General features: G+C 37.2%; 1 protein-coding gene across 1 annotated transcript in view; it reads right to left on the bottom strand.

The window, feature by feature from the left end:
* The window catches only part of EFCAB6 (EF-hand calcium binding domain 6), a 209,668-nt gene that overhangs the window by 152,197 nt on the left and 42,399 nt on the right, over positions 1 to 15,072 (bottom strand). The window contains 3 exon segments of the mRNA XM_057508338.1: positions 970 to 1,118; positions 11,935 to 12,009; positions 12,011 to 12,060. Of these exon segments, the coding sequence (XP_057364321.1) occupies positions 970 to 1,118; positions 11,935 to 12,009; positions 12,011 to 12,060 (274 nt within the window).

Genomic DNA, 15,072 nt, shown 5'->3' with positions numbered 1-15,072 from the left:
AGTAGTGAGCAGTGGGGGAAACCCAAGGACAGCCTGCCTTTCTTACACTAACTCTTCTACTGCTGCCAAGTAATCAAGGAGGGAAAGCCTTCCTGACAGAAGTACTCCAATTAAAGAAGAAATGAGAGATGTGGAGTATCACCACTTTACAATCCTAAGTGAACTAATGGATACAGGTATGATCAACAATGGCTGATAACATCACAGCAAGGCAGACAACCAGTCTAGTGATGGCTGCCACCACCAATGAAGTATTTTTGCCAGAAAAATTGAACGTGGGTCTGTGCATCTATCAGTTGAGGAGCAGGACGCTGTGGGAGGGAGACAGGAGAACATGTTGAATGTCACCATGGGTTGCAATCAGTCAAATTTAGATTGTAAAAAACTGCACATAACAAACAATCCAGACTTCTACAAATAATCATAAGGGAAAAAAATTAACAAATGGAGAGACCCTATAGATAAAAAAAAAGATGGCAAAATCAATCAACTGCAAAGCACATACCTTATTTGGATCCTGACTCAAATAAATCATAAAAGAAAATATCAGACCGGTTAAAATATGAGATCAGCTAAATTTGATCTCTGGCTGGATATTTATTAATATTATTGATAATTATATTAGATGTGAAAATGGCATTTTTACCAATTAAAAATTTTTTTTTATCTTTTAGAGAGACATAGAGATCTCTTCAATGAACTTTGATGTCTGGTATTTATTTCAAAAATATCCAGGGTTGAGAAAAAATAGGCAGGAATAGAAATGAAATGATTGCCTCTGAATTGAACATCGGAGCTAGGTAGTGGGCACATTAGTAGGTTCATAATAATATCCTCTTTAATTTTGTATGTGTTTGAAATTTTCAATAAAAAAATTCTAAAATATTAATAAAACATAAATGAAGTTGTTCCTTATTCTCACAGTTGACGTTTGGGAAAAAAGTACCAAGGAAACAATGGGACTCTCACCTTTCCATTAGCCGGATAAAAATTCGTCTTGGTAATCGGTATACAAAGGTGTCGAGGACAAACTTCAGGTAATTCAAAGAAATGTACCCACTTTCGGAGGGGTCTCCTGCACTCAGGGCTTTCCCGACCTTTTCATAGGACTTCAAAAGCTGCAATGAATTAAAATTAGTGTTGCATTCATAGAAATCAACTTCACGGAGCTACTGAACCATTTTATTTTTACCAAAACCTCGTCACATTTTCCCCTCCAAAAACTGATCAAAAAGGTTCCTATGGCATGTGCTGAACTTCAAATGTTTAATTGATGAGCTCACTACAAACAGTATCCCCAGTCACAGCTACCTACTCAAGTGACAAGGCAGACAAGTCTGTCGGAGAAACACAGCGCACGGGATGGCTCTACCTCACATTTCAGGGCTAAAAATACTCAGTGGATCTGCCAGGTTGATGCATCTTTCTCAATATGCCTTCAAGCCATTCCTACTGTGAGCCCACACCAAGTTGCTCCTGACTAAGTCAGGTCAATCAAACAAAAAAGCCGGCAACATTTTGTTAAAAATAGAAGTAGCTTTTAGAGTAAGGGAAAGTATTAATATAAGGTTAGCATAAACCTAATAACTCCGGACATTCCTTTAATTATTCTTTTGTCTTTTAAATGGGGAACTACAAAGAACCAGGGTGAATGAGCTTTTTGCTTATGGGATTTCTCAAATCCAGTGAAGCACGTTAACCACTGAGTTTTATATGACTCATAAAAATCCTATGAAGATTGGTTTTTTGTTCAACGGTTTTCCTGCTGTTTATTATTGTGCAATAACAATATTCTCCAGTATTTCCAACCTCTCTGCTTTGTCTGAATTCAGTTTCTCCTGCTCACTGTAATAAGAAGAGAAACAAAATAACCACCAACTTGGTATAAAAGATGACTTTTAAGAAGCTGCTGGGACATGGAAATATATCCACTAAAGGAATAAGAAGCAGATTCATTAAAATTTTGTTAGGGTGCACAGAATATTGGAAATCTAAGGGGAAAGTCTTTAAAAATATTTAGAGAGTTACAAGGCCTAAGCTTCTTAGAAAGTTGCATAAAATGATCCCAAAATGTGGTTAAATTTGCCCAAGTCTCTTTCAGGGAGGTGGGTTGCTTGGGAGAAGACTTGCGGATGGAAGTCAGAGCCAGACGTGGAACCTATTTGTTGTATTAATGAAATTCACCTTTAATATATCTTCATGGCATTTGGTATCCAATAAGATTTTCTCCAAGAGACTATTTCTGACATAATCAAGAGCTCTTTTAGGAAAAAAGTTGGGAGTGAAACAGAAATAGTGTCTTTGCGACATGTATAACCTTTTAGGAATTTTCACCATTACTGATTAGAATGAAACAAAAGAGAAAAATGAAAAGCAATTCAGCAAAGTATAAAGAGCAACATAAAGATACTGGAAGCCTCACTATCCAGTTTTTTATATATAGTATTTCAAAAACTCCCATTATGATCACATAAACATACAACTCTACAAAATGGTATCATGCTATACTCAGGTTTGACAAATGGCTTTTTCACTTAACAATATGTCATTAAAATTCTTTGATAAAAGAATTCTTTGTAAAAAAAAATTCTTTGTAAAAGAACCAGTATATATCTACATCATACTTTTAAATTATGCATAGCATGACAGCTATTATTAATGGGCAAGTGAAAGGTACACTAATTTTCTATGCGTTATACATTTAATTTTTATAAATGTTTTCCTGATCCCCTATCTAAATGAGGTCCCTCCGCTATTCTCTATCATAATACCCTGTCCTTTTCTCATACCACTTGAGAAAAACTGTACTTACAGGTTTAAATCTGTTTCACCTCCCTCGCCCTGCAGTAAGGTCATGCAATTCCTATGACAGCAGAGATTGTGTCCGTTTTGTTCCCTAATAATTACCTAAAGTGAAGCATAAATTGCCATGCTATAGGCACTCAATAAATATTTACTGAAAATTGATATGTTTTACCAAAAATGTTCTAAAGCAAGGTTGTAAAATGTAAAAAGCTAATTGTTACTTAAGTAAAAAAGTAAATGAAAATTCACATCATAGGTGAGATGCCATTTCATCTGCATCAAATTGGTAAAAATTTAGAAGTCCAGCAATATAAAGTGCTGGTGAGTAGGTAGAACAACAGGAATTCTGGTGGGAGTGTAAATAGATTTTTGAAAAAGATTTTCACACTGCCAGTTAAAGCTGAGGAGCATGCTCCCCACAATCTAGCAAGTAATCCCACGCCTAGGTGTAACTCCTAGAGAAACCTTTGCGCACGTGCACCAGAAGGTATGCACGCAGTCACTTAGAGCGGCATCATTTGCAGTAGCAGAAAACAGGAGGCAATCCCAAGGCCTATCCATGGGAGAATGTATAATTCGTGTATATTAGATAATGGAAAACTGTATAGCAGTGAAAATGATACTACAGCTATATTCATAACATGGATGAATCTCATCTTAAGCACAAATAGGATGAAAATAAATGGTTTTGCAACTATATAGACATACTACGGGAAGGAAGGAAAGAAGGGAAGGAGGGAAGGAAGGAAGGAAGATTATGCAAAAGAGAAAGAACCCACTCACTAAGGAAACATAAAAAAACATAAACACAGGACTAAAATAAGAACATGAATTCAATAAATAAAACAATGAAAGAGATAAGAAGGGATATTTTAAAACAAAGAAAATAGAAAACAAAAGTAACATCACTATAGGAACTAATAAATCAGAAACAGCAAGAATAAGAGAAAAAGACTGACATTAAAATTAATAGTAAAGGAATGGTGTGAAAGAATATGAATGAAGGCAGAGGGAAAGAAAAGGATTAAAGCAATCTGAGAGAAAATAATCGCTATCAAGGATAGACAAAGATGATCCAGTATAAGGATAACTGGGAATGCCACCGAATGAAGGATGGAAGGGAGACAGGAGGAAAGGTTGGAGGGAGGGAGATTTTAGTGATAGGACACAGGAAAATTTTCCTGAAAAGAAGGAAGAACCGAGTCTGTAAATCAAAAGAATATACTACGTTCCAGGAAACCTTGACAAAGTGCTGCACACCAGTATAGCTTACTGTCGCCTTCTAATTTCAAGGATCAAGAGAAAAATACCTTAAGCATTCCAGCAGACAAAGGAAACCATCTACTAGGGGAGAAACATCAGTTGCTCTCAGGCTTCTTCTCAGGAATATCCAATGACAACAGATAACGGAAAAATACAGCATTTTGAGGAAAGCTAAGTATGATGGAAGGATTGCATCCAGCCAAGTTGTTGTTCTAGTAGAAAAGCAAGAGCAGACAGTCTCAAACGTGAAAAAACAAAGGGAATAAAGTACCTATGAGCCTTTCTTAAGTAAAGTATAGGTATTCCTCATTTTATTGCACTTCACTTTATTGCGCTTTACAGATGTTACATTTTTTACAAATTAATGGTTTGTGGCAACCCTGTGCTGAACAAGTTTGTCAACACCATTTTCCAACAGCATTTGCTCACTTCATGTCTCTGTGTCATATTTTGGTAATTACAGCAATATTTCCAACCTTTTCATCATTATTATGTTTGTAATAATGATCAGTGATCTTTGATGTTACTATTGTAATTGTTTTGGAGCACCACAACCCACACTGATCTAAGACAGGGAACTTAGGCAATAAAAATGTGTGTGTTCTGACTGCTCAACCAACCAGCTGTTCCCACATCTCTCCCCCTCTGCCTGGGCTTCCCTATTCCCTGAGTCTCAACAATATTGAAATTAGGCCAGTTAATGGCCCTACAACGGCCTTTAAGCGTTCAAGTGAAAGAGTCACACGTGTCTCTCACTTTAAATCAAAAGCTAGAAATGATTAAGTGAGGAAGGCATCTCGAAAGCCAAGACAGGCCAAAAGCCGGACTTCTTGCCCCAGTTAGCCAAGGGAATGCAAAGGGAAAGTTCTTGAAGGAAATTAAAAGTGCTATTCCAATGATAAGAAAGCAAAACAGCTTTATTACTGATACGGAGAAAGTCTGAGTGATCTGATAGGGGATCAAACCAGCTACAACATTCCCTTAAACCAAAACAGCCTAATCCAGAGCAAGGCCCTAACTCTTCAATTCTATGAAGGCCAAAGAAATTGGAAGCTAGCAGAGGCTGGTTCATGATGTTTAAGGACAAGAAGGTGTCTCCATAACATAAAAGTGCAGGTAAAGCAGCAAGTACTGATGGAAAAACTGCAGCAAGTTATCCAGAACATCTAACTAAGCTCATTAATGAAACACTAAACAATAGATATTCAATGTAGATGAAACAGTCTAATATAGAAGATGCCATCTAAGACTTTCATAGGTAGAGGGGAAAAGTCAATGCCTGGCTTCAGGGCTTCAAAGGACAGGCTGACGCTCTTGCTAGGGACTAATGCAGCTGGCGACCTTAAGTGGAAGCCAGTGCTTATTGATCATTCTGAAAATCCTAGAGCTCTTAAGAATTGTGCTAAATCTAATCTGCCTGTGCTCTAGAAATGGAACAACAGAGCCTGAATGATAGCACATCTGTTTACAATATGGTTTACTAACTATTTTAAGGTCAGTGTTGAGACCTATTTGTCAAAAAATAAGATTCCTTTCAAAACATTATTACTCACTGACATCTTACCTGGTCATCCAAGAGCTCTGACAGAGATATACAAGATTAATGTTGTTTTCCTACCTGATAACACATCTATTCTGCAGCCCATGGATCGAGCAGTAATTTAGATTTTCAATCCTCAATATTTAAGAAATACATTTCATAAGGCGATAGCTGCCCTAGACAGTGATGCCTCTGATGGATCTGGGCAAAGTAAATTGAGAACTTTTTGGAAAAAATTCACCACTCCAGATGCTGTTAAGAGCATCTGTGATTCAAGCAAAGAGATCAAAATACCAACATTAACAGGTGTTTGGAAGAAGTTGATTCTAATCCTCATGGATGACTTTGAGGGTTTAAGACTTCAGTTAAAGAAGGAACTGCAGATGTGGTAGAAACAGTGGGAACTGGAATTAGAAGTGGAGCCTGAAGATGTGACTGAATTGCTGCCTCTCATGGTAAAACTTTAACAGATGACAAGTTACTTCTTATGGATGAGCAAAGAAAAGTGGTTTCTTGAGATGGAAACTACTCCTAGTGAAGATGTTGCGAAGATTGCTGAAATGACAACAGAGGATTTAGAATATTACATAAACTTAGTTGATAAGGCAGTGGCAGGGTTTGAGAGGTTGACTCTAATTTTTTTTATTAAGGTATCATCGATATACACTCTTATGAAGGTTTCACAAGAAAAACAATGTGATTATTACATTCACCCTTATTATCGTGTCCCCCCCATACCCCATTGCAGTCACTGTCCATCAGTGTAGTGAGATGCCACAGAGTCCCTACTTCTCTTGTTTGTGCTACACTGTCTTCCCTGTGACCCCACACACACCATGTGCACTAATCATGATACCCCACAGTCCCCTTTTCCCTCCCTCCCCACCCGCCCTCCCCGACCCCTTCCCTTTGGTAACCCTTAGTCCCTTCTTGAAGTCTGTGAGTCTGCTGCTATTTTGTTCCTTGAGTTTTGCTTCTTGTTATACTCCACAAATGAGGGAAATCATTTGGTATTTGTCTTTCTCTGCCTGACTTATTTCACTGAGCATAATACCCTTTAGCTCCATACACACTGTTGCAAATGGTAGGATTTGTTTCGCTCTTATGGCTGAGTAGTATTCCATTGTGTATATGTACCACATCTTCTTTATCCATTTATCTGCTGATAGACACCTAAGTTGCTTCCATATCTTGGCTATTGTGAGTAGTGCTGCAATAAACATAGGGGTGCATATGTCATTTTGAATCTGAGAAGTTGTTTTCTTTGGGTAAATTCTTAGGAGTGGAAATTCCTGGGTCAAATGGTATTTTCTACTTTCAGTTTTTTGAGGAACCTCCATATTGCTTTCTACAATGGCTGAACTAGTTTACATTCCCACCAGCAGTGTAGGAGGGTTCCCCTTTCTTCGCATCCTCACCAGCATTTGTTGTTCGTAGTCTTTTTGATGTTGGCCATCCTAACTGGTATGAGGTGATATTTCATTGTGGTTTTAATTTGCATTTCGCTGATAATTAGAGATGTGGAGCATCTTTTCATGTGCCTGTTGGCCATCTGAATTTCTTCTTTGGAGAAGTGTCTGTTCAAATCCTCTGCCCAGTTTTTAATTGGATTATTTGCCTCTTGGGTGTTGAGGCGTGTGAGTTCTTTATATATTTTGGATGTTAACCCCTTGTCGGATCTGTCATTTACAAATATATTCTCCCATACTGTAGGGTACCTTTTGGTTCTGCTGATGGCATCCTTCACTGTACAGAAGCTTTTTAGCTTGATGTAGTCCCATTTGTTCATTTTTGCTTTTGTTTCCCTTGCCTGAGGAGATGCATTCAGGAAAAAGTTGCTCATGTTTATATTCAAGAGATTTTTGCCTATGTTTTCTTCTAAGAGTTTTATGGTTTCATGACTTACATTCAGGTCTCCATTTCGAGTTTACTTTTGTGTATGGGGTTAGACATAATCCAGTTTCATTCTCTTGCATGTAGCTGTCCAGTTTTGCCAACACCAGCTGTTGAAGAGGCTGTCATTTCCCCATTGTATGTCCATGGCTTCTTTATCATATATTAATTAACCATATATACTTGGGTTTATATCTGGGCTCTCTAGTCTGTTCCATTGGTCTATGTGTCTGTTCTTGTGCCAGCACCCAATTGTCTTGTTCTGTGGCTTCATAGTAGAGCTTGAAGTTGGGGAGCATAACTCCCCCAGCTTTATTCTTCCTTCTCAGAATTGCTTTGTCTCTTTGGGGTCTTTTGTGGTTCCATATGAATTTTAGAACTATTTGCTCTAGTTCGTTGAAGAATGCCATTGGTATTTTGATAGGAGTTGCATTGAATCTGTAGAATCTTTTAGGCAGGATGGTCATTTTGACAATATTAATTCTTCCTACCCATGAGCATGGGATGTATTTCCATTTATTGGTGTCTTCTTTCATTTTTCTTATGAGTATCTTGTAGTTTTCAGGATATAGGTCTTTCACTTCATTTGTTAGGTTTATTCCTAGGTATTTTATTCTGACTCTAATTCTGAAAGAAGTTCTACTGTGGGTCAAATGCTATCAAACAGCATTGCATGCTAGAGAGAAATCATTTGTGAAGGGAAGAATTGATTGGTGTGGCAAACTTCATCACTGTCTTATTTTAAGACATTTTCACAGCCACCCCAACCATCAGCAACCACTACTCTGATCAGTCTGCAGCCATCAACATGGAGGTAAGACCCTCCACCAGCAAAAAGACTACAACTTGCTGAAAGCTCAAATGACGGTTAGCATTTTTTAACAATAACGTATTATTTATTTTTATTTATTTATTTTTATTTTGGTATCATTAATATACAATTACATGAGCAACAATGTGGTTACTAGATTCCCCTGATTATCAAGTCCCCACCACACACAGCATTACAGTCACTGTCCATCAGCGTAGTAAGATGCTGTAGAATCACTACTTGTCTTCTCTGTGTTGTACGGCCCTCCCCGTGCTCCCTGCTACATTATGCATGCTAATTGTAATGCCCCTTATTCTCCTTCTCCCTTCCTTCCCACCCACCCACCCTAGTCCTTTTCCCTTTGGCAACTGTTAGTCCATTCTTGGGTTCTATAAGTCTGCTGTTGTTTTGTTCCTTCAGTTTTTGCTTTGTTCTTATGCTCTACAGATGAGTGAAATCATTTGATACTTGTCTTTCTCTGCCTGGCTTATTTCACTGAGAATAATACCCTCTAGCACCACCCATGTTGTTGCAAATGGTAAGATTTGTTTTCTTCTTATGGCAGAATAATATACCATTGTGTATATGTACCACCTCTTCTTTATCCATTCATCTACTGATGGACACTTAGGTTGCTTCCATTTCTTGGCTATTGTAAATAGTGCTGCAATAAACATAGGGGTGCATAAGTCTTTTTGAAACTGGGCTCCTGCATTCTTGGGGTAAATTCCTAAGAGTGGAATTCCTGGGTCAAATGGTATTTCTATTTTTAGTTTTTTGAGGAACCTCCATATTGCTTTCCACAATGGTTGAAGTAATTTATATTCCCACCATCAGTGTAGGAGGGTTCCCCTTTCCCGACATCCTTGCCAACATTTGTTGTTGTCTGTCTTTTGGATGTTGGCCATCCTAACTGGTGTGAGGTGATATGTCATTGTGGTTTTAATTTGCATTTCTCTGATGACTAGCAATGTGGAGCATCTTTTCATGTGCCTGTTGGCCATCTGAATTTCTTCTTTGGAGAACTGTCTGTTCAGATCCTCTGCCCATTTTTTAATTGGGTTATTAGCTTTTTGTTTGTTGAGGTGCGTGAGCTCTTTGTATGTTTTAGATGTCAACCCCTTATCAGATATGTCACTTATGAATACAGTCTCCCATACTGTAGGATGCCTTTTTGTTCTACTGATGGTATCCTTTGCTGTACAAAAGCTTTTTAGCATGATGTAGTCCCATTTGTTCATTTTTTATTTTGTTTCCCTTGCCTGAGGAAATGTGTTCAGGAAAAAGTTGCTCATGTTTATATTCAAGATATTTTTGCCTGTTTTCTCCTAGGAGTTTTATGGTTTCATGACTTACATTCAGGTCTTTGATCCATTTTGAGTTTACTTTTGTGTATGGGGTTAGACACAATAAAGTATTTTTAAATTAAGGTATGCACATTATTTTTTTAGACTTAATGCTATTGCACACTTAATAGACCACATTATAGTGTGAACATAAGTCTTATACGTACTGGGAAACCAGAAGATTCCTTTGATTCACTTTATTGGGATACTTGCTTTACTGTGGTGGTCTTGATCCAAACTCACAGTGTCCCCAAGGTAGGTCTGTACTTGACAATGAAATCCAGCCAACCAAAAAAATAAACCAAAATAAAGAACTCTAAAGGGGGTAAACTATGATAAGCACTGCAGTACATCGATGTGCATTAAATCCATGTAAATATAAAACGAAGGCAAAACTGTGGTAACAGAAGAGGAATGTAAACATTATAAACTCTGAGTGAGAACAAAATATAAACAACAAAAATCATGAGTGGTGGGACGGGGAGGGAGAAACACAGGAAGTTTCCCAGCAGGGCCAGCACACACTGTCTGTAATTGAGACAGCTTTCAAAAACACTGCAATTTCTCTAACTCATAATGGCTTTCTTAATCTCTTCTTTTGTCTCAAGGTCCCTGTTGGCATCTAATATCTCTTGTGGTAAGGAAATATTTATCCAAAGTTTGAAAATGTCTTCGACTTCACTTGAGGACAGCACTGTCAGCAAGGACTTGGGGTCTAAGCTGGCTCCAGGATTTAGTGGCAGGGAAGCCCTGGGCAAGTCATTACACCACTTGGTGCCTCCGTTTCCTCAACTTGAAAATGAGATGCTAGTATGCCTAACTCCTGATGCTGCTGGGAAGACTGCCGAGAGACTGCCTGCAAGGTGCTCCCAAGGCGCCTGGTGCAGATGCAGCACCACAAAAGCGTTAATGATGAGGGTGGTGAAGACGCTTCCTTTACTTGTGCTAAATTCAAAGAAATTTAAATGAAATATGCTTTACTTGTGTAATTCTCTTCTTATAAAATTATTTCTATCTATGTGTCCACCCACCTACCCACTGACACAGCCATCCTTCTACATCTATGAATAAAGGCAGGCCTAGAATTATGTTCACCAAATGTTGCCTTTGATGATTTCTGGGTGATGGAGTTTGAATAATGTATTACTCTCTTCTTTGGACTTTTCAGAATTGCCTACATTCTTTGTAATGGTCATATATTTTGTAACAGTAATGTTTAAATGAAAACAATAAATTAATTAACAAGAAGAGAAAATGAATTTTACCAATTTACCAACAGGATATTAGAGTGGTCACTCTTCCAATAGCCTCATCAACATTGGCTTTTGTTAATTTTTTCCTATTGCCATTTTTCCACTGATATGTTAGGAACAATGATTACTTATCTGTCGTTTATGTGGCACATACTTAGACAAGTTTATCATTTTACACAAAGTTTTATTGTGCAAAAGCTTTTCAATTTAATGTACTCAAATTTATCAATCTTTTTACTTTATGGTTTTTGTGCTTTACTTCGTGCTTCAAAGATAGTCTCAATTTAAAGATTTAAAATTTTTCATCCACATCATTTATTTTCTAATTTAAATACTTGTTCTATACAGAATCCATTTTTGTGTGAAGAATGGTACAAACTTTCCCCCGACCAAATGGCCAGCTAGTAAATGACCCCTGTAATAATCACTGAATAATCTGCTTTCCATTCCCTCCACATTTATTGAAATGGCTTATATCAAATGCTAAATTCACATATAAAGTCTGGGCCATTATCCAACTATCATTTTAAATCAATTTTAATGTTGGATGGCCACAACAATTCCATGCTGTCTTAATTATTATACTTTAAAAAAATATTTTATATGTGATAAAATAAGCCCTCTAATATAACTTTTCAAAAGAAAAAAATATATACATCTCCATCCAGATGCAGGGGATCATGCATTAATATCGAACATTCCAGTCCAGAAACTAGAAGAGACCTCTCCATTTAGTCAGCTTTTCCTTTGCTTTACTCAATAAAGTTGTATCATATCTCTACATAAATCATTAATATTTTTTATTAGATTTAGTGTGTGACTAGCAAAAGCAAGTATTTAAGAATCAACCTCTCATCGCCACTATTATCAATGGAGTATTGTTATTAGGAGATGGACGGGGTCTTAAAGTTTGGGGAGGTAATCAAAACAAACTTTAGAAGTTCTAGACCTACTGATTTTCCACAGTTGTCAGTTTTCTCTGTTCACACTTTAGATAACTCTGCATTGGGAAAACATTCTTACCTCATGGCAAAAGGCCTTCTCAATTTCATCTAAGGAACAGTTTTTCCAGACTTCTTCAGATGAAACAGAATTGGGGAAGCACTTCCTTTTTGGCATTTTTGGCTTGTTGATTCTCCCAGGAGACCTCTATCATTAAAACAAAAGAGCTTTAGTTTATTAACATTGTCAATGGTACATTTAAATATTAAGTGTTTTCTTTTCATCATAATTTGTCTGGTAAAAATTAAGACTTGAATAAACCAAAACATGATGAACTATGTAATAAATGGTGTTGGAATAACTAGATGAACATTAAAAAAAATAAAATTATCTACTCACTATCTTATTCAAGGATAAACCTTATATAGAGTAAAATATACACTGGGTAATAAAATAAAAGCAGAAGAAAATTAAGATGAATATAACATAATACCTAATCTTTGTATGAGAAGTCCCTTCCAAGAGGTACATTAAAGCCAGAAGTCATTTAAAATAATCGATAGGTCTAACAACATAAATATTTAATTTTTGTTTGGTTAAAAAAACACACACAAATAATGAAAGAAAAACGAGGGGGGAAATTATTATTAATAAACATAATAAGTATAGGTTAATTTCCATAATATATGGGTAGCTCTAATGAATCAATAAGGCAAGTATAAATACCCAATAGAACAATAGACTAAGGTTATAAGTTAGTAATTCACATAAAAAGAACTAAGAAAACCCAACAAATATATGAAAAACTGCTGAAACTCATTGGTAATTTTTAAAATCTAATTAAAAGAAGTTAACATTTTTTCCATTTGTCAGACAGGCAAGGATTAAAGGAAACTATAGTTTCCTATAGGAATCAGTTCTGGCTTACATAGAAAACCTGGTACTTGAATACTCTTAAATTCCCTTCTAGAACTTTACACTCACGGAATAAGAGGATCACTCAACATACATACAGATATTTTCTACACTGTTTTATAAGAGAAAAAATGGAAACAATTTAAACGCTCATTAATAGAGGATTGGTTTTATATGGCTCACCAACCCTATGAAATACTACACAGACATTAAGAACAGAAGTGTCTGTCTAAATTAATGGATGTGGACAGTTTTCCTTGACAAATATTGTTTCATGATTGAAAGACAGGACTACCATAATTTAATTTTCATTTTAACATTTATTTTGTATATTTGCTTTGCAATCCATCTGTCCATCTATCTATCCATTTATGCATCAGAAAAAATCTGGGAGTATATAATACACCAAAAAGAATAGAGCGCAGGATTCAGGAGGCAGGATTACAGGGAATTGTTATCTTGTGTTTTTGTCTTTTCTGTCCTTTTTTGCAACAAGCAGTCTAACTTTTATAATAAAAGAGAACAAAATAAATCTAAAATATAGCCATTTCCTTTCTCAAAGTTGACTGCAAAGAATCACAAATGGTTTCCCAGATTTATTTCCTAAAATGTCTGCAAATAAGCTTCACTCAAATTAAGCACACTTGCAACGACTCAGCTGCACTTAACAAACTGCCAGTCATCTGGAATTCCATTGCCTACCTCAAAAAAGAACGAGAAAAAAGCCTCCCCAGTGGACCCTTCTGGCTACATAAAAAAGTACAAAGCCAGTCCTTCAGAACTCAATCTGGAAATCTGCGGCCTCAGTGGGCTGTGCTTGGAACATGGGGTCTCCGAAGAGGCTGTGAGAGCCTCAGGGACAGACACAAGCCACATCACAGCCTCAGGGTCCGACTCGGCGGGGCAAGGGAGGTCTCCAGCCCTGGCTTGCGGACACTGTGTTCTAAGTGTCCTCCACTCTGACAGCAGTTCACAGGGACACACACAGCACATCTGGGGAGACCCACTCGTGTCCCACAAACAGCATGCCAGGCCCTGGAGGGCAGGGGTGGCTGAGGTGGGAGGCCTGCCCTTGGGCAGCTCTTTGGCCAGGCATCCCCGCAGCCGTAGCTGCTACCAGGCTGCCACACAAGCATGCCGCATCGAGCGGCGCCTCTCTCAGTTACACCAGGCGCCAGTCTTCAGTACCGCGTGCTGATTCCTGCCACCGCCCAATTGTCCCAGGACTTCCTCTGAAGGATCCCTGCTGATTTGAAATGGGGAGAAGAAATCCAAAGCTTACGCTTCGGGGTACACTTCGGTATGTCATAGATGCAGCAAAAGGGAACCCATCTCCCAATGTCATTTTTTCTTTTTCCCAAATAAATAGATGGTGCTTTTGATAAGCAAGATGATGATGGCTTATTATAACATGAACATAGTAACACCAGAACTAATGTAAAATTAATAGAAAATAAATATTTTTCTATATGGAAAAGTCAAACGTAACTGGTTGCTGCAAATATGTAAAACAGACTCCCTTACAGAGATAAGAACAACATCAAACCTACAAACAGCTCTTGGTAATTAGTCCTTGTATAACACATGTTCCCAAAAAATGAACATACATTAGCAGATTTTATCCTTATCATTCATAATTCATAGAAAATAGAAAAGCAGAAGTTCATATGAGAAACAGAAATGGGCAATTACGTGTCTACTTAAGAATGTGAAATTGTTGGAACAAATGCAAATAGGTGATATACATTTTTAGATTATTGCTTTCTTGAGAATATCTTCCAAAATTTTTAAAACCATCATACAGAAAAATTATTAAAACACTAGTAAAAGTTTCACTCTAGAAAAACTAGAAACAGTATGGTATTGACTTAGGTGTCCAAGTGCTTCAAGACCACAGTGTCAAGGAAAGCATTTCTCCGTGGGAGTTCCTAAGGGCGTAGAGTTCAGAATCTTGGAAAAAGTATGAAGGTGCGGAGTCCTGACTCTGGACACAGACTGCCTGGATTCCATTACTGACTGTGCAACCTTTGATTACTATCTTTGCAATCCTGTGCTTTCATTTCCCTGTTTGCTAAAAAGAGATGGAAATAGTATCTCTGTCATGGAGTTTTATGAGGATTTGATGGGATGACGAATTTGCAGGCCTAGCACTCGGTAGATACTCAATATATAGTAGCTACATATTGATTAATAAGAAATTTTTAAGTGATAGGAGACATGGAAGCAGAGTCTCAATAGAGTTAGACAAACTCACAAATTAGATGATAGACTCAGGAGCAAATTAGAAATAAAATCATTTTGGAA

The sequence above is a fragment of the Manis pentadactyla genome, chromosome 10 (genome assembly GCF_030020395.1).
Source record: "Manis pentadactyla isolate mManPen7 chromosome 10, mManPen7.hap1, whole genome shotgun sequence".
In the NCBI taxonomy this organism is placed as follows: Eukaryota; Metazoa; Chordata; class Mammalia; order Pholidota; family Manidae; genus Manis; species Manis pentadactyla.
Note: the sequence above shows the minus strand (reverse complement) of the source record. Positions and strands in the feature narration are given on the sequence as shown.